The sequence below is a fragment of the Anoplopoma fimbria genome, chromosome 13 (genome assembly GCF_027596085.1).
Source record: "Anoplopoma fimbria isolate UVic2021 breed Golden Eagle Sablefish chromosome 13, Afim_UVic_2022, whole genome shotgun sequence".
Lineage (NCBI taxonomy): Eukaryota > Metazoa > Chordata > Actinopteri > Perciformes > Anoplopomatidae > Anoplopoma > Anoplopoma fimbria.
This window is the reverse complement of record NC_072461.1, coordinates 15,331,237-15,357,713: the sequence shown is the minus strand read 5'-3', so window position 1 is coordinate 15,357,713 and position 26,477 is coordinate 15,331,237. Positions and strand designations below refer to the sequence as shown.

General features: G+C 40.9%; 2 protein-coding genes across 3 annotated transcripts; both read left to right on the top strand.

The window, feature by feature from the left end:
* LOC129100745 (AP2-associated protein kinase 1-like) lies at positions 1 to 22,004 on the top strand. The gene is given in 21 exon segments (XM_054610202.1): positions 1 to 796; positions 3,992 to 4,110; positions 4,752 to 4,860; positions 5,536 to 5,678; positions 5,829 to 5,950; positions 6,031 to 6,112; positions 6,269 to 6,401; positions 6,547 to 6,650; positions 7,112 to 7,191; positions 7,279 to 7,442; positions 8,335 to 8,525; positions 9,501 to 9,716; positions 10,288 to 10,475; positions 10,780 to 10,973; positions 11,074 to 11,142; positions 13,103 to 13,207; positions 13,446 to 13,487; positions 13,490 to 13,546; positions 14,152 to 14,328; positions 14,674 to 14,763; positions 19,262 to 22,004. Coding segments are annotated over 21 exon segments (3,414 nt in total). The 5' UTR covers positions 1 to 636; the 3' UTR covers positions 20,131 to 22,004.
* A 336-nt stretch (positions 22,005 to 22,340) lies between these two features.
* med22 (mediator complex subunit 22) lies at positions 22,341 to 26,448 on the top strand. 2 transcript variants are annotated; one of them, XM_054610210.1, is made up of 5 exons: positions 22,341 to 22,444; positions 22,636 to 22,796; positions 23,166 to 23,246; positions 24,043 to 24,251; positions 25,864 to 26,448. In XM_054610210.1, the coding sequence occupies exons 2-5, from the start codon at positions 22,674 to 22,676 to the stop codon at positions 26,048 to 26,050; spliced, it is 600 nt and encodes a 199-aa protein (XP_054466185.1). In that variant the 5' UTR covers positions 22,341 to 22,444; positions 22,636 to 22,673; the 3' UTR covers positions 26,051 to 26,448. The 2 variants fall into 2 exon arrangements, with proteins under 2 accessions (XP_054466185.1, XP_054466184.1); XM_054610209.1 differs by having other exon boundaries at positions 25,858 to 26,447.
* Positions 26,449 to 26,477: the final 29 nt, after the last annotated feature.

The window sequence follows — 26,477 nt, the reverse complement described above, 5'->3', positions numbered from 1 at the left end:
ACGAGAAGTGGAGCAGGACGGAGTCCGCAGAGAGGACTCTCCCTGTTAGCATCCTCTCTGTTTGTAGCTGCGTTAGCTCTGTCATCAAGGCGGCCGACCAGCCTCCACACAGGAGCAGCGGTGGTCTGTCACGTTTACCACGATACACACGTGTAGAGCCGCAGGTGAACGAAGTAACATTTCGGGTGACTGATATCGGCGGAGATGTGTAACAAGCTGCATTGGACACTAAGGACCTACCTGGCTGCTAGCCTATCAGCTGACAGCTGTCACCGCACCTAGCTGCTTTAGCTAGCTAGCTAGGTGAGCTCACCGCTAACAAGTGTTTTGGCTGAATTAGCCGGTCAGCGCTGCTTCAGGTTCAGAGAGGAAAACGGCGACTATATACTGTGGTTTTTTTTCAACAATATTTGACTCTGCCTGCTGGTCAAAGCATGACTCAACGCTAGCGTCGGACCGCAGTGTGCGGAGCATTTGATGTCCGGCTAGCTAGCTAGTTAGCATTTAGCTTTGACGCTAGCTGAGCGCTTTCATTCATTATTGAAAACCTGCTGAAGCCTCAGGCCGGCTGCATCCAGTCAAGTGTTGTCACTGGACGAACACATCCTGGACTTCAGACGACATCGGGGAGTGGAAATGAAGAAGTTTTTTGATTCCCGTCGGGAGCTGGTGGGCTCGGGGCCTGGCTCCGGAGCCGGCGGAGGAGGCGCTGGTTCCGGCGGCGGCGGCAGCTTCATCGGTCGGGTCTTCAGCATCGGACGGTATCAGGTGACCGTGGAGGAGATTGTCGCAGAAGGTGAGTTATGTGGATTTGTTTTGTTTGTTTGTGTATTATGCATGTTTAAGATCCACAATCTGACCTGTGCATTGTTGTGAGGATGGACAGTCTAGTCACATTGAATAAATAAGTAGCCCTGTGTTTTATTTGGCCTAGCTGGATTGCAATGGGACATGGGATATGTAGTGGACATGTTTATGTACAAGCTTAAACAGGTACTGTATCACTTGCAGCTCTTTTGATGTCCATTTAGTGCCAGGTAGCTTTGCTCCTTCTCCTTATGTGGCCTGAGCTTATTTCTTGTGTAATGGCCACTAGAGTGAAATATATAAGATTTAAAAAAAAGCAGAAAATTAAAATGTGTGAGAGGGTGTGTGTGTGTACAATGGTCAGGTATTAGATTGTCTTCTCTTTACATGACTTCACTCTTCACCTGGAGGCTGGGAGGAACATTTCATAACTGGATTTTCTACTGTGTTGTAAAGGGCCGATGCCATGCTGAGTCATCTGTCTCGATATTTACAGAGGGAGTGACAAATCACAAATGTAAATTTCAAAAGTTTTGGTGAACAATTTCTTGATGTTTTAGAAGGAGGGAAAGGTTATCAGGATGTGCAACCACATAAAACATGACCTGCTGACAGGGTGGGACTTTTATAACATGTTTGTTATAAAAGTCTAAGTTAACTGCACTTATCTAAGTTAACACAATCTTGCAGGCTATTCAGCCGTAGGTGAATCCATATCATTGAGTTAAAGGGTGAGACATGTTTTTTTGGAAACTGGTGTTAACCTGAAAACGGTTAAACAGGCTTCTTGATAGGGCTAACAGGTTCACCATGGTCATTTGTCTTTGCAATGTAAGTCTGCCGCCATGCTCTGTTAGCTAAGAGTGCCTGTTACTAAATAATAGATGAAAGAAGACTGATTAATTCATCAGTACTATAGATGGGGCCCCATCTGTTTGGCCACATCGTGGCTTTATGAAGGGGTTAGACAACTAACCGCAGTCCTACCGTGCACTGAGGTGTAAGTGGAAACCTTTGTTGGAATTTGTTTATTCCATGGGTATCATTGAGTTTTTTTATCAGTTCTGTAAAAAGCTATGGCCTTATTGCAGAAATTTAATTGAGAGAGGCACCATTCAGACTTATAATTGTTAGGACTCATAAACCGTATATTGCATAGTAAGTGAAAGTTTTTATTTTGTATGCAGAATTATGTCTCTTTCACAAAATGCTAGTTCGAATGCTTTTCTGCATATCATATTTTTTCTTTCTCTGGCAGTGGACCTACTGGTTGCAATGTGACTCCCCCCAGTGTCACTAGGCCTATTTATTCAGATGGTTTTGGTTGTAGTCTGGGCTATAAATTGGCTGCTCCATTGAAATTGTGTTTTTTTCTCTCTGTGTCTACTCCCTTTGTTGTCATTGTGGAACTTTGTTGCCTTTAGCTGAAATAAGGTAACTTTTGAAAATATTCAGACAAAAGCAGCCAGAAAAGCATTTTCAAATGCAGTTTGTATTTAAGACATTTGGGCTTCGGGCAGAAGTCTGATATGTTCTCAACTAGTCATCTGAGGATTTTCAGAGACGCAGCTTTCAGTCTTTACAATAAACAAAATGTTTTTTGATGGCTGCTAGTATTTCTTGATGGCATCGCAGTTTCACTTAACCTTGCAGTGAGCATGTTTGTAAATCATAGTAGTCTTGAGGGCATTTGTAGTAGTTTTAAACCTAGATGGTATGTAAAATCCTTTAAATACTGATCACAAATTGCGACTGAACATTTTTCATTGCAGTGTAAAGGTATATTTGCGGGTGGAATGATCCTGACACCCAGTTACTTCAAGAGACCATGGCGAGCCTATTTGTAGCTGTACTTACAATTATTCGCTCACACTGCCTACTTAGATTGTAGACCACTGCTAAACATGTTGCTTAAGAAGGCTGCTAATCCTTCTAATTTCTTACCGTCAGTCATCTAAGATTAGACTGAGCAAGAGAGCGGGGGTTCAACTATCTGAACTCTGAGACACATGCGCACACTCGCACGCTTAAAGCCTGTTTTTCATGTGCGCTTCCTTGTTTTTATTCTGATTCAGGATAGACTCTCAATTAGATGGATGTTGTCCTCACCATAACCCATTTCTTAAGCACACTGCTACTCTGTGTCTTAATAACACTGATTACTCAGCCTAGTGCTCTGACACTATCAATTCTGTTGGTGCAGCACTCTGTTGCACAGTTTTGCATTTCTATGTGGAATGTTCAGTATTGAATTTATGGATGATGACTTCAGTGAAAGTCTGATGTGTTATCATCCATGGTGACCCAGCTCCGCCCGGTTCCCTACAGGACAGAACACTGAAACACACATGATATCATAGTAGGTAGGGTTATTGTGTTTATTGTACTGTTTGTACTTCATTCATTTCTTTAATCATCCGGCTCACAGTAACTTTGCCTAAGGCAGTCCCACTCAAACTTTGCCCAGACCAGTCTCATGGAGTTGCCCTTAGCTTAGTGATGCCAGCTGGATGAGTCAGCCCAGTGCATGGCATTCACACAAGCTATGAACAGAGGAGTCAACACAAAATTAAGAGATAGACTAAATGCAAGCTGAGGCCAGTTCATATCTAGAAGTCAGTGAAACGATAGACTATCCCACAATCCACATTTCAGTGCAACCACACAGATGAATAAAACAATATTTATTTCAAATCTGTTGAAATAAATATTGTTTTAGTCATCTGTGTGGTTGCCGGTAATAGATACAGCAATCTCATTTTTTTAACCATATGTCAGCATCACTGCAACCCACGGTGGGATGACAAATTCTCTCACTTCCTGTTTTCTCAGAAAAGATACTTGCTGTCATATTCGCTGTAACTGACATCCAATACTTGTACAGGAGTATTTCTTGGTTACACTGGTGGAGAACTACAGAATATATGCAGCTGACAGTGTCTGTAGTGAAAAGGGAAATTAACCAGTTTATAATATCACTCGATATCTTTATGTTAAAAAAACGCAATGCAAGGCGCTGCTGCTCCTACATTCAAACCCCCACAAAAAAGCAATAGAACAGGATATATTTAATAAAAGACTAATGCAATACTAATTTGGGATTCCTGTTTATTTAGCTTGTATTGTACTTAAGAAATGTGTGTGTTCATTCAATTTCTCCCTCTTTGTCTCCAATCATTTGCAGGAGGTTTTGCCATAGTTTTTTTGGTGCGGACTCATCAAGGCATACGTTGTGCACTAAAAAGGATGTATGTCAACAATGAACATGATTTACAAGTCTGCAATCTTGAGATACAGATAATGGTAAGTTAAACAGTCCATTAACTGACTGCTGAGTGTAACAAGCACATTACACACTGCATTTTCTTTTTGACACTTCTAGGAGATGGTCATGTAACAGCGTATTGTGTTATTGGTTGTTAATGTTAACCTGTGGTGAAATTAACAACATCAGAAAATGAAGTAACATAGAAAGAAAAACAGAGTTGACATTCAAATACTTGTTTTGATTTTCAGACCATCTTGGTCTGAATGTGACTGACCCTTAATACTACAAGCTCTATATCCTTCAAGGACAAATACTTTTAAGTTATCTGAAAATACTCTTTGACCCAGGAATAGTGATAGTAACAGAGGGGAGCTCAAGGGTTGGATTGTAATTAATGCAATCTAAGCTCCCTTGCCTCTACATTTCCTAAATTGAGTCCTTACTGTTGGTGAAACTAACCAGTTCCTGCTGCCAAACCCTGGGTGGCATGACTATTACTGGATGGTTATCATCATGACCGTCAGATTTATGGCAGATAATCTACAACTGTCCACTGTTAAAAATAGACTGAATAGTTATGGCAATTTTTTGTCATTTTCTAACCCAAATGTTTTAGGACTATTAAATGTATCTCCATTGTTTGTCATTGTTGCTTTCTCTGTGTTTGTTTACACAGAGGGATCTAGTGGGCAACAAAAACATAGTTGGCTTCCTGGACTCCAGCATAACGGCGGTTGGAGCTGGCGATGTGTGGGAAGTCCTAATCTTAATGGACTTCTGTCGAGGTAAATAGGCCCTCCTCCCATGTCTGTCTTTGTTGAATTCAAAGCTCCATTACCCTTGACTTTTCAAAGCATCCTCGCCTGTTCAAAGGCCAATATTCAACTGACAGTTGTCGTGGTCAATAGAACTTCTGTTCCAGTCAATACAAAGCTGAGTGGTAATGTTATTTATAGAAAGTTCAAATTTTAACATCACATAGTAGTTGCCATCTTATGCTTGTAGTTTGCTTGTACAATGAGATGGATAAGAATCAAATTTTTATACAACCACTAATGGTAATGCAGTGTGTGCACAATCTTTTTCTCTTATTTTGAAATGATCAAGTTTGTTGCACTGTTGAAATCAAAGTAGATGTTGCAGTTATACATTGTTGTCCCCTGGCTGTTTCACAGCTTTCCTGAAACAAAACGGTGTAAAATGATTTGCAGGCAGACCTTTTTTAGATAAATATAAGCTTTTGTGTTCATGTAGATATAGATGTGTTGCTAGCCCTTGTTATATCCATCAATTTAAAAATAAAGTTATAGTATTTCTCACCTATTTAAATGGACAAAAGATTCTAAAGAAGGAGTTAGCTTTGTTGTTTTATACAAGTTACATAGCATACCGTTAAATTGCTATCTGCTGAAATTGATAGACTTTTAGTTGATTTATTATTTATTATTTGTTTAATGCAGGTGGGCAGGTGGTTAACCTAATGAACCAGCGGTTGCAGACAGGCTTCACTGAAGCTGAGGTGTTACAGATCTTTTGTGACACGTGCGAGGCAGTCGCTCGTCTCCACCAGTGCAAGACTCCAATCGTCCATCGAGATCTCAAGGCAAGTCTAATTATTTCCCAATATACTGCTATCTGCATTAGGCTAGCTAATTGATGGCCACTCTAATTATTTTGATGTGATTTATTGTGACATGTTGTTTATCTCATGTACTGTGAGTGCTGACAGGTCTTGTATCGTTCTCTCATGTAGGTGGAAAATATTCTTCTTCACGACCGAGGACACTACGTGCTCTGTGATTTTGGAAGTGCCACTAACTGCTTCCAAAACCCTCAGACAGAAGGGGTTGCAGTTGTGGAAGAGGAAATCAAAAAGTGAGTTTTCTGGGCCCTTTACACTTTCGATCCTTTCTCTTTTTAAAATGCATGAGCTGATTGTTTGCTCTTAAATCCAGGTACACTACTCTGTCATACCGCGCTCCAGAGATGGTCAACGTCTATGGTGGAATGGTTATCACAACAAAAGCAGACATTTGGGTGAGAAGGGGCTGTGTTCATTACCTTTATGCCACATTATGATGACTGTATGATCACATGAATTCACCATAATTGTGACATTTGCATCAGTAAGAGCTAATATGCTAGACAATGACGCACATTTAAATGAAAAGTGTTGATTCTCTTTCTTAACAGGCCATGGGTTGTCTACTCTATAAACTGTGCTACTTCACGCTTCCTTTTGGGGAGAGCCAAGTGGCTATCTGTGATGGAAGTTTCACAATCCCAGACAACTCCCGCTACTCCCAGGACATGCACTGTCTCATCAGTGAGTAACCTTGTTTCTCAGAATATACACACTGCCCTATTTACAGCATGTGCTTTACATCAATATGTGCAATTACTGTGAGTTTGAATGTGTATTTTCATATGTTTGACTCAAAATAAACATCCTTTGTTCGTTGATTTCTCAGGGTACATGCTTGAACCTGACCCAGATAAGAGACCAGACATCTACCAAATATCCCACTTTGCCTTTAAACTGGCGCGACGAGAGTGTCCAGTCCCAAATGTACATGTAAGTCACCATGGCAAGAGGAATGGGAAGAATTTGAGATGAGAATATGCTGTAGGGTTAGTGTTGAATATTAACTACTAGGTCAGCTCTTCTTTTCCAAATTATTGTTGCTTTTTATGTCTCTCACGTACAGTAGTTTCAGTTGTTTTCTAAGGAAAGTAATCTGGGAGATAATGATATTGGAGGGAAGATAACTATATAGCTTTTGCCAGTTGGCTGCTCTCCATTCATCATACCCTTTTCTAATATATTTACAAAGCACCTCAGCAATTTGTCTTCTGATTCAGCCAAATTTCTTACCTCGCTCTTTGAGTATTATTAAAGTGAGCAATAATGTTGCATTCATGGAAGCTGTGACAGTCAAAATGTTTAATTAGTACCTCACTGATGTTAGACATTTAAGGTCTTTGGTTTGATTATCCTTGATCAAATAATAAATGCAAATCCTCTTACTGTTGTAGAATTCGACTATTCCTGCAAAACTTCCGGAGCCTATCAGAGCCAGTGAAGCAGTGGCCAAAAAGAGTCAAACCAAAGCCAGGTGAGAAAAAAAATCTAAACATTTGAGTCTTCATTGTTATAAGTAATTCATACATTACTCGTCATTTCTTTCCTTTCCTTCCATCAGGCTCACAGACCCCGTTCCTACCATGGAAACCTCAATTGCACCTCGCCAACGACCCAAGGCTGGCCAGGCTCAGCCCCAGCCGATATCAGGCATTCTTCCCATCCAGCCAGCTCTCACCCCACGCAAGAGACCCAATGCTGCTACTGGAGCACCACAGGCAATAGGTACGAGTAGCTCTGTGATTCCTCTGTGTGTCAAGGTTAAGACCATTCTATCTAGGTAATACGAGCCTGCCTTTATGGAGACAGTTATCCTATACTAAAAGTGACGGCTTGGATTGAACTCGGCGTAGTTAACTGCTCGAGAATTGGACTCTGATGCCTATCAAGGGCTTGTATTCCCAGTGGTTCAAGTAGTCCATTCTTAAAAGGCTTTTAATTGTCTATCTGTGGCCCACTTGCAGAGTAGATTGTGGTGTGATGTCACATTTATTACAGTAGCACACTGTCCTGTTTTTTAATGCAGTTGTAACTCACTCACAGAGTTTTTCTAAAAGGAGGTAGTGTTTGTGGTTTTAAATATGTTATGTTTATTAAAATGCACCAAAAAACACTTGCACCAAGGCACAGATACACAAACACCCAAATCACCTTTACTTTTTACAACATGTCAACGGTTTGTGTAATTTACCATTTAATCAATCAATTTATTAAAAGAAGCATATTTAAGAGCAACCTATGTTGACGAAAATGCTGCACAGACCAGAGCAGGTTGCTTAAATCACACATAAAAGAAACACTGACACAAAAATCCACGACACAGCTTATAGGCACAAATAATGGGGGAGGCGGATGCTGTACCACGGTCTAGGGGTTGCAACAGCAAATGTCAGCTGACCTGAAGGACTAACGAGGGGTTAGGAGGTCTGCGATAATGGAGGGGGCCAGCCCATTTAGGGCTTTAATGGGATCAAAACAAGAATCTTTGCAATTTGTATTTTCACAGATTCAACTGGTCACCAGAAATGAGGCTGCGTTTAAAAAAAAACCAAAAAAAAAAACTTGATCCTGTTGTGAGAAATGATAAGTCTATGTTATTCGTGTTTCTCCTTTCCAGGTGTTGGTATTAATGTCCCAGCTCAAGCGGCAGCTGCTGTCCAAGCTGCTCAACAGGCTCCTTCTGCACAGGCTGCACCGCAACTAGCTCAGACAGCCAACATGCAGCCACAGGCTACACCACAGCATCAGCAGCTCCTCATGAAGCAGCAGCAAGTCTCACCCTTCTTAAGCCCACAGAGCAACCAGCAGGTAGGCATCCTGGAAGAACAAGAATGGAAATACTTCTTTGTCACATTGATTGTGTTTAAATCTCACACAGGGATACTGAGGGGAAAATGTGTGACAATGAGAAAGAAATTCTTTTTTCAAACCAAAATAACAGTATAAGAGGTTTTTGAGATTACATGTTTGTACAATGTTTACAGGTAGAGTACATGAGTTCTTCCTGTTCCTTGGTAAAAGTTGTCCTAGTTGAAAAGGCCTGTATGTTGACATGTGTATGGGACCATATGCAAAACAGAGGGTAATTGGCTTGGCTGTGATTGACCACAATAGAGACACAGTTTGGGAATCAGTTCTTTCCGCTATTCACACTATCATCACTATCAATGCAATAACAAACAATGCGATACCAGGCACAAATTGCGGTATTGAGCTAGTAATGACTCATAATCATAAACATACAAACACAGTGCTGAGGGCCTGCATATTTGCATTACCATGGTATCTGTTCATGTCATGGTTCAGACTGTAAAATGTAGCTACTATAATTTATTTTTAATGTTTTCATTTAAGTAGCCATGAATTGACAATGACACCTTGCAGCTTTTTGCCCGAGCCGGCCAGCTACTTGTTTAAAATGTCTTCTATTAAGAGTCGTCAGCACCGTTAAAATATTACATGCATACTATACATTTCATCCCTGGTCTAGTTTGCAGACAGAATCTTTGCTTTTAGGGATACAAATATTATTTAATAAACAAAAGTTAGAAACCTTTATGTTGTGAAGAAATCACATCTCGCCTTCATTTATATCTCTCTATGTCTCCCTCCCTCTCTCTTATGTTGCATCTTGATTTATGTTGCATCTTCATTGTGTACTGTCAGAAAAGTAGATAACGAATCCTAAAAAGCATGTTTTTAAAAGGCTGCACTTGTCAAAGAGCTGAAAGTCATGACAACATGGGCCTCCCTCATTCTCGGTTGTGTGGTATTCCTATGTAGCATCAACTGGTACAGAACCTCTTCCAGCAGCAGCAGAAACAACTACAACAAGCGTCTCAAACGTGCACTGTGCTGCAGTCCAAACATAAACCTCTTCCTCCAGTTATTGCCATGCAACTGCAACACCAGCAGCATGTAGCCCCCGTCTATGAAACGGCAGCTTCTCATCTGACCCCCATCCCAGAGTCAGCAGTCGGCCCTGCAGCTGACCCAGAGGTTGTGGTAACATCCTACTCCGGTTGCCGTCTGCTGCTCTTTTGGGTCTGGGACTTGATCACCAGCTCGTTTCTAACCAATCACATTCAAAATTGTACTTTTTCTCTTCCGGGGAAGATGGATCACAGAATATATTAAATGTGACGGTGTGAAAGCCATGTAGATAGAAATGCTTCCTTTAATGCCATCTTTAAAAAAATGTCATTGCTGCAACTAATTACATTATATGTCACGTGATAACCGAATCATTTAGTGTTTCTTTCCAAAATGATTCTTCTGCTTCATCATAATTGTTTTTTCATTCTTTTTTTATTTCCTACAACTAACTCTATTCATCAGGTCTATCTGTTTCTGTACAATTTCTGTACTTGGATTACTTTCCCTTTTTCCTTTTTTTTGTGGTTTTCCAGGAATTCATAATTATTCTTCTTTTTCAGATTTTCATTTCTTGTCTAGATCTTGTTTGGTTTTTGTATGTTTTTCTTCCTGCCTCAAACTGAATTTTCTCTGTTGGCATCAAGGACATTTTCATCTAATATTTCCTCCTCTCTATCTTTTCTTCTCCTCGTAGACGACTGGTCGAGTGCTTCACAAAGTCGGCTCATTGACACCCCCCTCGTCGCCAAAGATGGCCCCTAAAAGCGGTCACAGACGGATACTGAGCGATGTCACTCACAGTGCTGTGTTTGGGGTGCCAGTCAGCAAGTCCACCCAGCTTCTCCAGGCAGCCGCAGCTGAGGCGAGCCTCAACAAGTCCAAGTGAGCAGAATTAACTCTCTTCAGTGATCTGAGGATGAACTGTCCTTTCATGGCACTGAGTGAGCTGGGAAGGGCAATAGACAGTCCATTCATATGACAGAACCCCGAAGGAGGATAAACGTCCCTTTTACATCCCAGAGAATCCAGCTTGAGAAGAATCACTCAATTCAGTCTTTAAATAACTCTACTCACTCGCCCTTATTTGCATACATCAGTAGGCCAGTGTCCACAGAACTAACACACATGATCAAATTTCACCTTGCACTTTTAACCGTGTTTATGTCTACACCTCTGTGCATTGCAGATCAGCCAGCACTACTCCTTCTGGCTCCCCCTGCTCGTCCCAGCAGAGTGTGTATCATCCGGGTGATGGTGACGCCCAATCAGCTCTTGCTGCCACCAACACTCAGCCAAGCTGGAACCCCTTTGGGGATGATAACTTCTCCAAACTAACAGCAGAGGAGCTCCTTAACAAAGACTTTGCAAAGTTAGCTGAGGGTAAGTGCAACTTCATCACTGCATATTTAACACCTGCAGCATTTGTAGATAGTTGCGTGATCTAAAAATAATTGCAACTTTGCTGTTTGTTTGTGCACAGCCGCTGCACAAGGAGAGAAGCTCACGGGTTCCAGTGAAAATCTCATTCCAGGGCTCATTGCTTTTCCAGGTAAGCCTAATTCTTTTCCCATGGCTTTGCATACTTCTTCGCCCAGGAGGCTTTTCATTGAGTGATATGTCGGTCATCAAGTGGACGTTTCTCTCAATATCCACATACAACAGTTTCATATTGGGAAATGGTTAAATTAATTTTACTGGATTATGACCTCTTTATATGTTGCTGTCTTGGCAAATGTCTAGAGTTGGCATAAAAGTAAGCTTAAGTCTTGTCTATTCCCTAGTCCAATCCAGTATCTTCTTCTGTTGTCCATGCTCTCACATTCCCTCATTTGTTCTTCTCCATCTTTATTCACTGTAATGTTAAGCTGAAAGATCTGCAAACATCATCAGTGCAGGTTCAGCGTTGTTGACTGTCCCGGACCCTCTTAATACCCTCTCCCTCTCTGACACCACAGGTAATTTTCATGTCGCAACATGACACAGAACGCGCTGTGCCTTTTCATTCTCCTAGGCCTTGGACCCTTGAACAAATATATTCTCAGAGTTTATGAGTAACCATTTTATTTACGGAAGTAGTTTCCTGGATATCACACATCCCCCGAGGTTAGTTTATGAGTGCTGGTTGTGTGGTTTGGATTTGTACACGGTCCTATCATGTTGATTTAGCAGGCAGCCTCACAGTGGCTCCTTGTCAGCTTCCATGAATAGAGCCCAGAGCTACAGCTAGATCGCATCTCATTTGCAGATCTGTGCTTTCGCTGTTGCCTGGCAACGCGAAGGACGAATTCTCCTTTGTTAATTGGATTGCCTTACTGCTGGGAGAGCCTGCTTACCAGTGCCGTTAAGAACTGGAGAAAGTTAAGCTCGCTGTCTCGTTAAAGTGATGACCCAGCCCTTTTATGTTTCTCTCAGTTTAGCCTTTAACCATTTTGGGAGTGGTGCTTACTTCTTAGCTGTGTGTATCTGTAGCTTTGTGTAGTTGCTGTTTAGGGCCAGAACTGAGTGGATAAAAATGTTGCCGCTATTACATAATCAGGGTGTGGTTAATCTTCTACCCAGCCTAAGCTGGATGAATACAAGCAAACACAGTCTGACTTTTGCTGATGGAACAGAGAGTTGTATCTGAGCAGCATTGAAGATAAATACTGCCTCTTTGGAATTAAATTAAAAAAAAATACAAGGTACTGCACAGCATTTTCAACATTACATATGTTCTCCATTGACTTTACTGACTTCAACTGGAATATGTTAGGATTTGTAAAAGGCTTTTCATCAGTGTTGGCCTCTTTCCAATAGTGAAGGGGGCAAAAGGTCACATCTGCTGTGCCATTTTCTGAGCCAACACATTCCTTGACCCCCCCACCCCACCCCATTTTGCCACATAGCAGTTTCCTGTAAGTACGAGATGCAGTGAAAAGTCAGTAATTTGTAATTTCATGCATGGACTGATTTTCAGATTAATTTGACGAGTTGGGGTGGTTGGCATGGGGACAGTGCATTCTGGCCTTTTTTGGCACCATAATTTTAACTGGTTAAAGTAAAGTTTTGTCCTTTGCATGGGATTTCACTCAACTTGCTGGTCTTTGAGTTAATTGCTGTGTTGGACAGAACTAAATAAACTAACAAATCACACGATCATTTTTGTCATTGGGCTTTGGTTTCATGCAAGCAACCTGATTTGCCATTCCTGTAAATGTATAATTACCTTAAAATGTTCACATGATAGTCTTCATGGAGTCATCATCCCTATCCCTACATATTTTTCTTGCCTCCTGACCGTATTTTGTCCCTCACAAAAAGTAAACAAGTATCTGTAAACTGTAATAACCTCCATTTGATTTTTGTCAACATAATATTTTGCAAACATTGTTTCATTTCATAAAGTTTCATATCCTTGAAGTTTATTTGCTCCTTTTTTGTCATTATGCAAAGCACTCCCTCATTGCCATTTTCTCTCCCCTGCCAGCTGTCCATTACCTCTCCTTGTCTTTTCTCTGGCTTGCTCACAGAGAAGCTGATTGAGGGACTGAAGTCCCCTGAACCTTCTCTGCTGCTCCCCGACCTCTTAACCCTGGCCAACCCCTTTGGTAGTGCTGCAGAGAGCTCCACTAATGGTACTAGCTCTGTTTTTGTCCCCTGCCTTGCTCTAAAGTCATCAGTTTCTGCATGCATCTTCCTTCCCTTCCTTCTCTTATTTTACTCATGTGATCATGAAGTTAGAAATACCCACCAGGGCAAGGAGTAAAAAAAGGCCTTTGTCAATTTTTGCCAGACTATGGCTATCTCATTTTCTTTCACACTACTAGTATTGTCTTTAAACTACTGTCTTTTCCACTTGCTGTGTCCATGTAGTGAAGGCAGAGATGTGTGTGGATTCACTGATCCCTGGTTTGGAAGCCCCCAGGCCCAGCGACTTTCAGGCCAGCCAGAGCTCATCCCCCCCAGCATGCCAGGTTAGCGTACTGGACCACAGAATAGCAAATCTTTCCATAATTATTTGCAGCATTTACACCAAGGAATAATTGCTTCCAGTCGTGGTCATTTATTTTCAGGCGTAGCCAGCGGAACTAATTTATCATTGACAATCACCGTTGTGCCAGATCACCCTGTCCCGGCAAAAACACCGCAACCTCAAATCAGTTTGGCACGTCACTCTTTTAAATGGCAGCTCACTTCAGTGACTGGAACAGTTGCCTCACTGAGGTTTTCTAGGGTGTTAATCAATCTATTCAATAAGAACATTACACTGATTTTTATTTTTTTATTATCAATGTTAATCTTGCCTAAAACCCACTCACAGTCTTCTGCAATGATTGATATTAGCTGTGGCAAGCATGTATGTTTTGGGTTGGTAGCTACTGCTGAGTGTTTAAGTGCTGACTTTGCAGCGTATTTTTAAGGGATTTCCTACCAGACTTTCCTTTGATGCTTATGATTATATGCTTTCAGAGATTAGACTGTGACTTACTAACAAAATGCATTTTCCTTTGCACCTTTACCTAACAACCTTTTTTACTCTTACCCTTTGTCCCTTTGGCTTTGCTTCATCCTGTCTCAGACTCTCTCACTGGGGAAGACTCTCTGCTGGGTTGCGATCTGTTATCTCATGCTTGTCCTCATGGAAACCAGTCTGTTTCTGCTCTCCCTTCATCCTCCTCCTCCTGCTCCTCTGCTCCTCCTGGCTCCGGCTCTGGATCCTGTCTGGCGGATCTGCCGCCTGGTCAGACATCTTCTGGTAAGACCTCTTTGCAGCACCCGTCAGTTAGCCTTATGTCTGTTGGGCTCTATGGCCCGTGAAACCATCACAGACTACAGACTCTTCCAACAGCAGGAGGACCGGCTCAAATGTGATATCGTAATGGAATTAGGCACATTAAATGACAGCTTCACCGATCCTTGACGCATTATTTAGAACAGCCAAAAGCCACCTGAAATGCACGGCTTTTAAATACTGTGACTCCCCTGGCTCCATCTATTTTAATCTACTTGCATCCTACTTTCTTTTTGCTCTTTCCTTTGGCTGAGTTAACTCCTTTTCCCCCCCTCCATCACTCCTTCACTTCTTCTACCTTTATCGCAGACTCTGCTTTCCTCATGTCGTGTGGGGAGAAGGGCAATGAGGACGAGTTTGACCCTATTCCTGTGCTCATCTCCAAAAACTCAAATCAAGGTAAGGTTAACAGAATCCAGAGATGAGCACTCACAACTTTCAGGAGCCCAGGCTAGGAACCAAAAAGATGAATGCATTAGCCCCTAGTTCAGTCCCTTAGCTCCTTCCTGTGACTGCTGATGTGAAGTCTTGTATGGGTGTGCTTGTCACATTAAGGCTTTTTATCCCATCAAGCTCTCACATTAGTCGTCCTCCTCCCTTCTGTTTCTAATGTTGTACTGCCAGTGATTTTACGCCTTGCAGGTGTTTGGCTCTTTGTAGTTTATCTTGAAAGCCTCCTCATGTTAGAATGGCATCCCCTTACTCTCCCCCCTGTAATGATGCAGCTGTATGAAGATTACCCCCAGCTCACTCTCTGCCTGTTTCTCTTTCTCTTTCTGCCCCCGTTCATGCATCTCTCCGCTCTGCCATCGTTTTCCCCTTCATCAACTCCTCGCTCTTAATTTCTCCATACAATCTCTGTTAATATGACTTATTCTTTTGCTTGTTTTTCACAATCTCTCCCTCGGCTCTCCTTCCATGTCCATCTCTGTCTCTGTCTCTCTCTCTTTCTGGCACGTTTTTCAGGTGGTCACTCGCGCAGCAACAGTGGCAGTTCAGAGTCCAGCATCCCCAACTTGGCCCGATCCCTTCTGCTGGTGGATCAGCTCATCGACCTCTAGAGGGGGTGGGAGAGGTCGAAGGGGCAGTGTGCAATCCTAACAAAAGGGATGGGGGGGAGGGTGGGGGATCGAGTTGGGGAAGCCGAGGCACTTAATGTAGCACCTTATGAATTCAAACAGAGGAGTGAGCATAGATTGGTTCAGTGGAACCTCTCTCTTTATGTGCCTCCTTGGCCTCAACTCCATCTCTAGTTGCCTGATAAGCTGGCTTCATATATCTCTGCTGGCCGTTAACATTCCCACACTGGTTAAAAAAAATATATTTTCATTAATGCCTGAGCATATCGTCTGCTTCTGTCCCGGCTACGTCATGGGCTTCCTCATGCTTTCCTCATACTTGCATTAATATCCCTCATTGAGTGCACTGTGCCATGGCGATTGACTTTCATCATGTGCACACGCTGAACTGCTTGATCACAGCCGCATTGTGTTCACTTTGTGTACTTTAGCTTTATTTAAACAAGCCACCTTCAGGCATGCTCGTTTTGTGTCAGGGATCTGAATGAAGAGTGAGGTGTCAGAAATGCTGTAGACCTCCAGGATAATGTGATGCATTGAACTAAATGATTGACCAATCAAAGATGCATCGAAAGTGAACTACTGAGAGCTGTTTGCATTGATTGAACCAGTTTGGAAACCAATGAGGACAAAAATGTCAGCTTTAGGCAGTTTTTACAGATTTCGCTGTTGTGGTTTAAAGTTGAAGGAGACTTTTTTCAAACAGTCTGCACCATATTAGCAATTCTGTGCTAAAATTCCAATATGGATCAGTAATCCACAACTATTTATCTCAGCTAACTTAGTAAATGTGTCACAACTGCAGCTTCAGCATAACTGTATATTTCCGCCTCTCTGGATGTTAAGCGGGGTATAATTTCTCTTAAAAACTACACCTTTCAATCTGTCTGTCTGAAACCTGCAAAGTCAGTGTTAATATGGCTGATTAATCTGCAATGGCAGGATGCTTTTTTTTAGTTGCAACACTATAACACTTCTTGAGACCATTAACGGTTTGTGTGCATTTTCAAAGTGCATATTTTAGGGGTCATGAACTGGCCGTCATATCTTTGACCCGTTGATAAGATAAGCACAGCAGAAACAAAAGGGATTCAAATGATCTGACCTGCAGCCATGCCAAAGCTTAAGGAGAGATTCTATTACTATGCTGTTTGTCATGTGTCAGTCTGCTCTCGAGGTCAGTGAGGATGAGCAGATATTTAGCAGCATAGACAGAGGTACAATTTAGATTTCATTGAGTTATTTAGTGTAGGTATTGTGCTAAAAAAATAAGCTTTATATGAAGATCTCCCTCTCCCATTGACATCCTCTCTATCTTTTCTATCCAATCTATTCCCACCACATACCTTTAGGTCATTTGGCCAATGTGTCATTCATTTCAGCCAGAGGAGAAACTCAGAAACTAAATCCGTTATATGTACATAAAATCACAGTTCATTTTAGCTTTTGTCCACACTAGAATTTTTTTTTTAAGTGTGTAATATTTAACGGCATTTCATCTATCGTGGAATGAATAAATGTGACTATGATTTATGTCGCTTTTAGAATGAATGTATAAACTGATTACCATTATGAAATATGTACAATTTACAAGGACGTAAAGATTAAAAAGATATTTGTGTATGAAGCTGTATTTAAGAGTGCAAAGATGTTGACCCTCTCCTCTGTCCAAAGTCCCTCTTTTCTCTCCATTAATGTCTGGAATTCAGCGAGTGCTTTTGTTTTAGAACTCATTGTCGATACAAATGTGCTCATGTAGACGTTTTATCTCCCCACAGCAGTTATGTAAATAATACTGGTACTTGTAAATTACTGTATATTACTGGGAGAGATTTTAATCTAAAGGACACTAAAACAGAGCTAATGACGGAGTTAACTTCCTGATATTTCTGTAGCACCTCTCACCTCTGACAACTGTTCTCCATTATTTGGCTGATGAGCATAAGAAAGGTGTGTGTGATTTGGAAAAAACAGCTGTACAAGTTGTTTTACATCTGATCACATCACTACAACTGACTTTGCAAGTAATATCTTTCATTTTGGCTTTTCTCTAGCCAAGGAAGGTCCATTGCATAGTCATAAGACTCTTTCTAGGACCCATATCACCTTAGATGTATAAATAAAAACAGAAAACATTTCTCCCGTTATGCCATCGCTTGTATATGTGCTTAAGGTTTGGGTCATAAATAGTTTTCTCCTCCTCCTGCCCCAGTATTACATGTTGTAAAGGTTAGTCATAGACATCAACCATACTGTTAGAATTGGCATGGGTAAATAAAACTATGCTTTTTTTTTTTTTTTTTTTTTTCTTTCCATGCAATGTTTTTCAGTTGAGTCATTTGCATTTTTGTGGCTAATCTATGCAATCCTACAGTAACGCTTCATGTTCGTATCAGACACCACAGTGCTGTATCCTGTAGAGTTCTCGCCTTCGCCGTTAGGTTTTACTTGTGTTGCTGTTTGAAACCAATGTACTTGTTGTGCTGGTTGGGTCGATATGGTGCCAGGTATAGAATTTACTTTGATTATATCAAAATGTTTGACATGATTTGGCAGATGTCCATATGTCAAAGCAGGACCATTGTGGAGTGTGGACTTCTATTTTTATGAATTAAGGTTCAGAATGAGAAACGATGAATAAAACGCATTATTGTGAATGTAAATTAAGTGTCACATTATTTGATTTTTACTCTGAAGGGCAAAGTAGTGAGCTGGCTTTAGTGACAGGCTGAAGATTGATTCTTCCATTTTTTGTTGTTTTAATATGCAGACAGATTATTTTTCCTTCAGGGAACCAAATAAATTTGAAGTAACTCTAATCTGACTTGACGGTAACCATTTAGACCTTTTCTGCTCAGATTTAGTATTAAACATTGTTTGCATCTCTTGTAAGTAACTTTGATAAAAGGTTTTGGGTTCCTGGATTGTGTTCCTCTTTCTTAGGTTGATCGATAGATAGACTTCAGGGCCTTTTAGCTGTATTTGAGGAAATGATCGCTGTTATTCCATAATTAAATGAGCAGTCTCACAGTACGTTGTTGTTTGAGTCATCAGCGTTGACCAGTGATCTGTAGATCCTTTTTTTTGTTTGATTTACTCTGGTTCCAAACACAAAGACAAGTGTTCAATATGTGAAGTAAGCTGTGGACAGTTTAAACAACAGACGAGTGATGAACAAAAGACCTAAAACAAAACAAAAACTTCCCCTTAATGGCTGCAACTAACATCTGCCCAAGAGCTGCCAGTTAACAGCTGCTGCCGACACTGCTGAGGTAAGACTGTCTCTGCTCATCTGTGCAAACCTGTCTGTCCCTAATTAGCTCTCCTTTTTGCTGTGAAAGCTCTTCGTCCTTGTTTCCACAGACCTATTGACTCCCTCTGAGCTCCCTCTACCTCAACACAATCAATTCTAACTAAAAGCTGCTTCCCATAACACGAGGCACTGTTTCTGAATGTTGTCACTACTGCAGCTGTGCTGAAACTAATTTGTGGAAACAAGGTTATTTGATGTTGTAGCGGTAGAGCTGGCCAGTCTTGTCTGTCGGATGTGACTCGTTCAGAGTAGAATGTGTCTGTATTGTTGTAGTCTTGTGCTGGTTTATCACTGTTGGGTCGTTATTATTGATTCTTCAGTTGCTACAGGTGATCCAGCGGTCGTATAGTATGTTGTGTGTGACAGAGGTTTGATAGTCTGGTAGATTAATGAGCAGCTGGACCTCAAGGGGGAAAAGTATCTTGCTACTGACAATATTTATACTTCCTAACGTTTTTTGTTCACCTCTGATATGTTTTTTTTCTACCTCTGCTCTCTAAAACAGATGTCCAAGGGGAGAGTAATGGCTACTCTGCGCTTGGAGAGGGACAAGAGACTGAAACTCCAGAGGGAGATTCTCACGCAAATGAGAGATGTGTGCACTCCAGCGACGAAGATGAAGATGAAGATGAGGAGGAGGAGGAGGAGGAAGAAGAAGCCCGCAGAGAAGAGCAGCAGGATGAGGGAGCCATTGAGAGTCATGAAGAAATGCATGACTGCAGCGGCTCCAGACCTCTGTTGCTGGACTCTGAGGACGAAGAAGAGCAAGGACCGGACTCGGCCCTCCACCCATCGCCGAACTCCAACGCAGGACCAACACAACCATCAAATACCTTCCACGAACCCACTCCAAGCACCTTCACACAGAATCACTCCCAACACGTAAACGAGCCCGTCAAAGGGGCAGATATCGCTGCAGATGTTTTCTCAAAAGCCCCCTTTCGGAGTGCGCAAGAAGAAGCAGCCGACGTGTTCGCCAACGCTCCGTTTCCACGCGCCCCCCTCGCAGCGCCGCAGAAGTTTGATGTTTTCTCTCAGGCTCCCTTCGGAAAAAGAAAGGAGGCTGCAGGAGCTCAGCACTCACATCCTCATGCTGCTGGAGTTCACGCTGTAACCCCTGATCAAGGTGTGCTAGGACAAGTTACCCAACAACCTTTCCGCCCACAAGCTCTGGCCAAATACTCCCGACACTTTGAGGGACCCGCGCCCCAGCAGCCCGTAGCAGCTCATCGAGTAGTGTCCGACGTGAGCAAGCAAGCCACTGTGGCATCAGTCCCCGTAGGACCTCTTCAGTCGTGGACCTCAGAAGTGAGCGCTATAGACCCCTTCGTCTCTGCACCATTTCACCTCAAGGCCCCGCAAGAAAAGCCCTGAACGCACACTCGGGGGAGGTCAGGGCAGCGGGTATCGGCGCTCATCACTGAATTATGCAAACTACAACAGGCGTACTGCATGCTGTCACCAGCGCTGCAGCTGGACTGCAGGCCTGCATGGATCTCATTCTAGGCTCCAATTAGTGATAGTGCAAGGTCATCTCTACACTTGAATGCTCTGTTAGAGTAAAAAAAAAAAAAAAAAAAAAACTGACATCATTCCCTGACTCCTAGTTACATTTTATTTTTTTCCTGGCACATCTATTTACCTTTTGCATTGTCCTTAATCCTTTTGGTACGTACTTCTACACAATGACAATATGGTGGTCAAGCATTTGATTGTTTTCTTGCCTACCTCAGTTACTTTTGGTGTCATCTCTAAAACACCACACAGTGAGGGAGTTTGTAGATTGTCTGCATCTTTGGCAGTTTGATTTCCTGTATTTTTGAGCTTTACTGTGAAACTATGATCTGATGACGCCTCATTCTTCCATTGTTTTAGTTTGCAGAAATGTGGGATTCAGCTTCAATCACAAGGTCACACCTTCACAGAAGCTTGGAAGAGGAAAAGACGCTGTAAAGATGTTTCAATGGAATTTATCTGTAATTACATCAAACCAGAATGTTGTAACAAACCTTACAATCATGTCCTTCAAAGTCAATAGATTTGGACCCTTGGTCTCTAAGCTTGACAGTTTGTTATGAGGCGATGCTGAGTACTGATGCATTGACATTTTTAGGGATAATGTTTTTTGACATGACATGAATCTTTGTTTCATTCAAAAAAAATTGCGTTTTGTCATGTATTGTGTTTGTGGTCACTGTCCTGTCTTATGAAAATGGAATATCAGTGTTTATTCCATGTAACATACGAACTGTGTTTAAATTTTAGGCATTGAAAATACATTATAGTAGTTCTTATGTTAGGTTAATGTAGAACACTCACTTTTCTTTGATTCTACTTACTTTACAAGATGATATCTCAGAAGCCTTACACTTTTACAGTACATCCCTACGACCACATCAGAATAATTCACCTTTGCCTTTTGTGCCCTCATTAAAACTGCTGCATTTACTTCCTTTTATTGCGCACACATTCAGCACCAAATACTTGTGTACAATCATGTACAACAGCTGACAGTATGTTAATGCACCAAGACTCTCATTCAACTCTAATGCATTTCTATAGTAGGTCTCTATAAACTCCAAGTCTGAACTAACTGTGACTTACACTTATTAACAACTTAAGAGAAAACTTTTGACTGCAACTTAAAAAAAAAAAAAAGCTTTTTCTGCAGTCACACAAATACCAACAGCACTTATGCATTGCAGTTCCAGTCAAGGCTTGTAATAGTAGTATCTTGTAAGGGAGATCTTGAATAGTGACTGATTGATGACATTCCTTTTGAATTTAATTCCATCACCATTTTGGGAATATTTTGTTGTCTTTGTGCTCTGTAAAATCCTGGAACATTCATTGGTTTCCAACATGGCACTTTTATGAAAGGGGATCCAAACTGTTTCAGCCCAAAGTTTAATTCATGTATTCTTCGGTTGCAATTTAAAATCCTCTGCTTTCTTTTCAAAATGTACAATTTTTTTTTTTTTTTTTTTTTTATAAATAAATGCTCACTTTTCCTCACCCAATTTGTATACATGAAGGTTGCACATAGTCACTGACACAGAGTCAGGGTTCCCGAAGAATGGGTTTTGATTGTAACAGCTGTATAATGTATTTCAACCAGTGTTGTATAGGAAATCTTTGGACGATTCAGCAACTGACGATACTGTTGGAGAGAAAAAGCACTCAAAATACTTGTTATGCTGCACAGCCTGCCTTTGAAAACTATGTTGTAAGTCATAAAAAAAACTATTAAATGAATGTAAATCAAATCTTTGCAATTTTTGGTGTTATTTATAACCTTACAACATAGATTTGTCTTAACTAATCACATTTGGCTGGTAATACAATTGAGCTTTTACTTTGAAATGTTGTTGTTCTGCCTTTTACAACCGCGCTGTAAAGGTGTATGTGTGTATTCATGACATAATTAGATAAATAAATGTCCAAGGTCTAAATATATTCCAAAAATGTTGACATGGCCCAAAAAGGGAAACAGAGTACTACTTCTGATTTTCAGAATATGTAGCTATTACAAAGAGAAAAAAAAGACCTTTCGGTGAAGTTCCACTAGAGGGCGGTAACACTCAGACACACCGGATATCAGCCTCAATTAAACACGTAGAAGAAGAAGAAGAAACGCCGTGCAGTGGATCTCATTTTCACAGTAACGGCATTGTTTTCAAAGCATGCGGTAAGAATACGTTATTTCCATTAATGAACGCATAGTAAAGTATTCATGCAGTTGTGCAGATATGAAAACGACGTAATGTGCACGTGTATTTTAACTGTTTCTGTTTGAAAGCACGCGCCTTTTCCTGCTAGCTCCTTAGCTCTTTCACTTGTTTTTATTACAATCCTAAACTGAATATGTGATGTGAACAGGTAACCCTGCGCCCTGTTGCCCCTTTTTCCTGAGCACGATGGCTAATCAGAGAGTGCTTCCTCAGAGCAAAGAGACTCTGCTGCAGAACTACAACAAGAGACTGAAAGATGACATCAGGTCCATTCTGGACAACTTCACAGAGATTATCAAAACAGCAAAGGTACATACATGCAGAGACCTTTCTGCTACTTTCTCCGTTCCTCTGCAGCATCACTCCCATTGATGGACAGGATCTCCCCTCTCTTAACCCTTTCCCCCTTTGCCTTCCAAACATCTGAGTATTTAAGATAAAATAAGATAATCCTTTATTAGTAGTGTACAGGATTACAGCAGCATAGGTTATTGTGCAAACAAGAGACATAGTAAAAGAAAAACAAGATTAAAAAAGTATTCTAAATAAGCAATAAAAACAGTAAAAAATCTACAATAACTGAAATATTATATATACAGACAGAAAACTATTATAACTATAATTGCACAGTGTATTTGCATTGCTTTGTGATCTTCTCTGACTGGTTTCTCTCTCCAGATTGAGGATGAAACGCAGGTTGCCCGAGCAACCCAAGCAGAGCAGGACCATTATGAGATGCACGTCCGAGCAGCCAACATTGTGAGTAAAGCACAAAGCACAGTTGATCACGATAAGCAACCACTTTTGTTTTTATTTCTCTTCTTATTATATAGTAAGGCATCTTGTTTGCTATTTCATTTAGTAGGGAGAGGAAAGATGAGACAGTTGGTTAATTCTGCTTAACTTTTTGTCAAAATGTAACTTTAACATGTTACTTAAAATCAATCACATTAAATTGTATTATTATTGTATAAATTGATTAGAATTTACAATTGGCATATAAAAGCATTATGCTACTGCCTAGGATTTTTCAGTCATATTGTATCTACTGTTTATGCTTATTATTTTGCTCATCTCTGAAGTAAATACCTTAAGAAGTAAGCACACACGATCCCTAACAGCAAACATTTGATACAGACCTCGTTGGGTGTTTGCTGGTTTCTGAATGAGTGTCATCAACAATAATGCACTTGGAGCTGTAAGGTTGAAAATGTCAAATTTTATTCAACACTGTCTGACAGTAGTACATGTAAGTTCTGTTTTGACTCGTTCCAAATCTTCATACAAATTATGTTTTACGGTTGTACTATTTTTTTTAAATGGAAACATTGTTCAGTCAACAAACATCCTCAAAGTTCAGCCTTTTACCTTTGGAATCTTTGTAAAGTTTGGGTTTTCCAGAAGAATTTTAAATAAGGTTGACTAAAGTCTGGCTTGACAGCATGAATTTGTACTTTCTGACCAACTGGTAGGACTTCAGGGTTTTAGACGTTACAGTGAAATGCATGATTCGTTTCTGATCCTGCGTTCCCCACCTCTGTGTTTAATATATCAGGTAAGAGCTGGTGAGTCCCTGATGAAGCTGGTGTCCGATCTGAAGCAGTTCCTGATTCTGAACGACTTTCCCTCGGTGAACGACGCCATCAGCCTCCAGAACCAGCAGCTCCGCTCGCTGCAGGAGGAGTGTGACAAAAAACTCACCTCGCTCCGTGACGAGATCGCCATCGACCTGTATGAGCTAGAGGAAGAATATTACTCCTCCAGGTACAAGTAGGCTCATACTTGCCCCCATCCCACCGCCCCTCTCTTGTCCCATGCTCCGCACCATGTACTGTCTCACATTCACCATTCCCCGCTGAACCCAAGGACGGGTTTAGTTCTTCCAGCATCTAAACCCGACCCTTTTTGGTATGAATTTATGTCATCGTCATATCCATACAGCACCATACATCAGATCACTGCTGAGGGTCATTTGTGATGGAGAGCATCTCACTAAGTGACTTTATTGATTAGTAAGTGCCTTGAGTTTTTTCTGTCTCTTTGACGTTTTTCATTATTGGCCAAAGTTGAGAGGACTTCAGCATTAAAGGGGAATACAACTGAATATTAGCTGTGTAAATGTATCCAGCTCTTGAACAATCACAGTTCAACATGTACTTTTAAGAATTCAATGCAGTTTACTAATGCAGTTTGAAAGCCAGAGGGCTTGAATGGTGGTAGGATAAATTTAATTATTGAGAAAAGAAAGTTTGGTCATTGATCTACTGCTGGGTTTATTTTTAAATTGTGATCGGACTTTCTGTTGGTCTGCAGCGTCCAAGAGGCTTTAGAGATGTTTTAACAATTATTGTTTGTCAGGCACTTTGGAGAAACACATGGTTTATTGGAATGTAATAAATTAGGCCTTTTCTCATAGTTAATTCACTACTAAAATAATTTTAATTGAAGTTACAACCAGAGTTAATCAAAACCCAAGAAATTAACAAACTTGGTATTTTATTCCTGGATTAATTGTTAGATGGCTGTTAAAAGTATGGAGTGTTGCAAAACTAATTGTATAGGGAATCTCCTGTAGAAGAATTACACGTTAAAATAACTTTAACTTTATCAGAATATTAGTATAAATTATTTTATAGATGTATCATTCATTTTTATCAATATTATTTATATAATATTCAACTCATAAATGTAAAGGCGAGGACCTGTTTGTAGATTTTTAAGGATGGACTGCAGAAGAATGCTTGGTTTAGACTGTAAAAAATAGACACCACTCTTTGCTGTGATTTATTTGAGGTCAAATTTGAAAGTTTGTCAAGTAGACCTTTTTTTTTTTGTAAAAAGCAATTAGGTAATCATGTTTAAATTATTCCGTCCTTAAGACCACAAGTGACTCGAGCTGCCATATCAATCACACGTGTGGTTGCACTTGTATACCAGTTTGTTCCATTAGAACCAGTATGATTAAGAAATAAAGTAGACAAAACACTGTAGTAGTGTGTCTTGTTTTCTGTGAGAAAGTACTAAGAAGTGTCTCAGTCCTGTTTGAAGCACACTGGTTGTGGGCCTTCCTTCCTCACTCGCTCTGCTTTCTCCTCCATCATCAACTAATCACACTTTATTGCTGAACTTAAAATCAACAGTTGATAAGTGGCACCTCTAACTACGTCATCTAATTAATACACAGCTTTTTTTAGGTGTTGATCCAGTTTCCAGTGCTTCTGCGTAACCCCCGTGCTTCTATCGTATGTGTGCCTTTCATGTGCTCCTCTATGTGGATGAATGTGCTTATTCTGACCTGCCGCTCTCGTCTGCTCCTCTCTTTCTGTGCTGCGCTGATTCTTTGCCTCCTACTGGTTTTCACTCTGCAAAGCTACAGTCAGTGGGACAGCACTGATCTGCCACTGTACGAGGCCTACCGCCGACGAGACAGTTGGGCCTCGCCAGGCAGCAGCTGCAGCTCCACGCAGGGTGATCGAGAGGACGTGGAGGGACCTCCTTCTCAGGAGACAAACCCCCAACACCACCTCAACGGACACGGGACATCTACTATAGAGAAACCATGAAGAGAAGAGAGGACTCTGATCAACGCTTGTGCGCTGTTTTTACTGCAGTGGTTTTGCTAATTTAATTTCTGTTACACATTGTGAATTAGTATCTTATTAGGTCTGCCACTGTAATGTCATAGACTAAACAGTAGACCTTGGCATTGATGATTTATTTTTCATAAACAGGTATTATAGCAAAAAAGTAAAGAAACTGTCCTAAACAAGAAATACCTGGACAAAAGTCATCAGAATGATGGTGTACGTATCAGATGTAACATTACCCTCATTGAAAATGACTTTATAAATCTGCATACATTGATTTATATACTGTATATTGAAGTAAAGCAAAAAATGCAGACAACTTTTATTAGTGTACCTTTGCAGCTGTTAAATACTAGTATTCATTTTGTTCTATTTTTAAGTTTGACTTAGTGTATGTTCTTAC

Bases quoted from the DNA above. Each gene is read 5' to 3' on its own strand.
- med22 (XM_054610209.1), top strand. From the start codon at position 22,674: ATGGCTAATCAGAGAGTGCTTCCTCAGAGCAAAGAGACTCTGCTGCAG. The intron at 22,797-23,165 runs GTACATACATGC...TTCTCTCTCCAG, and splicing joins AGATTATCAAAACAGCAAAG to ATTGAGGATGAAACGCAGGT. The intron at 24,252-25,857 runs GTACAAGTAGGC...CACTCTGCAAAG, and splicing joins GAAGAATATTACTCCTCCAG to CTACAGTCAGTGGGACAGCA.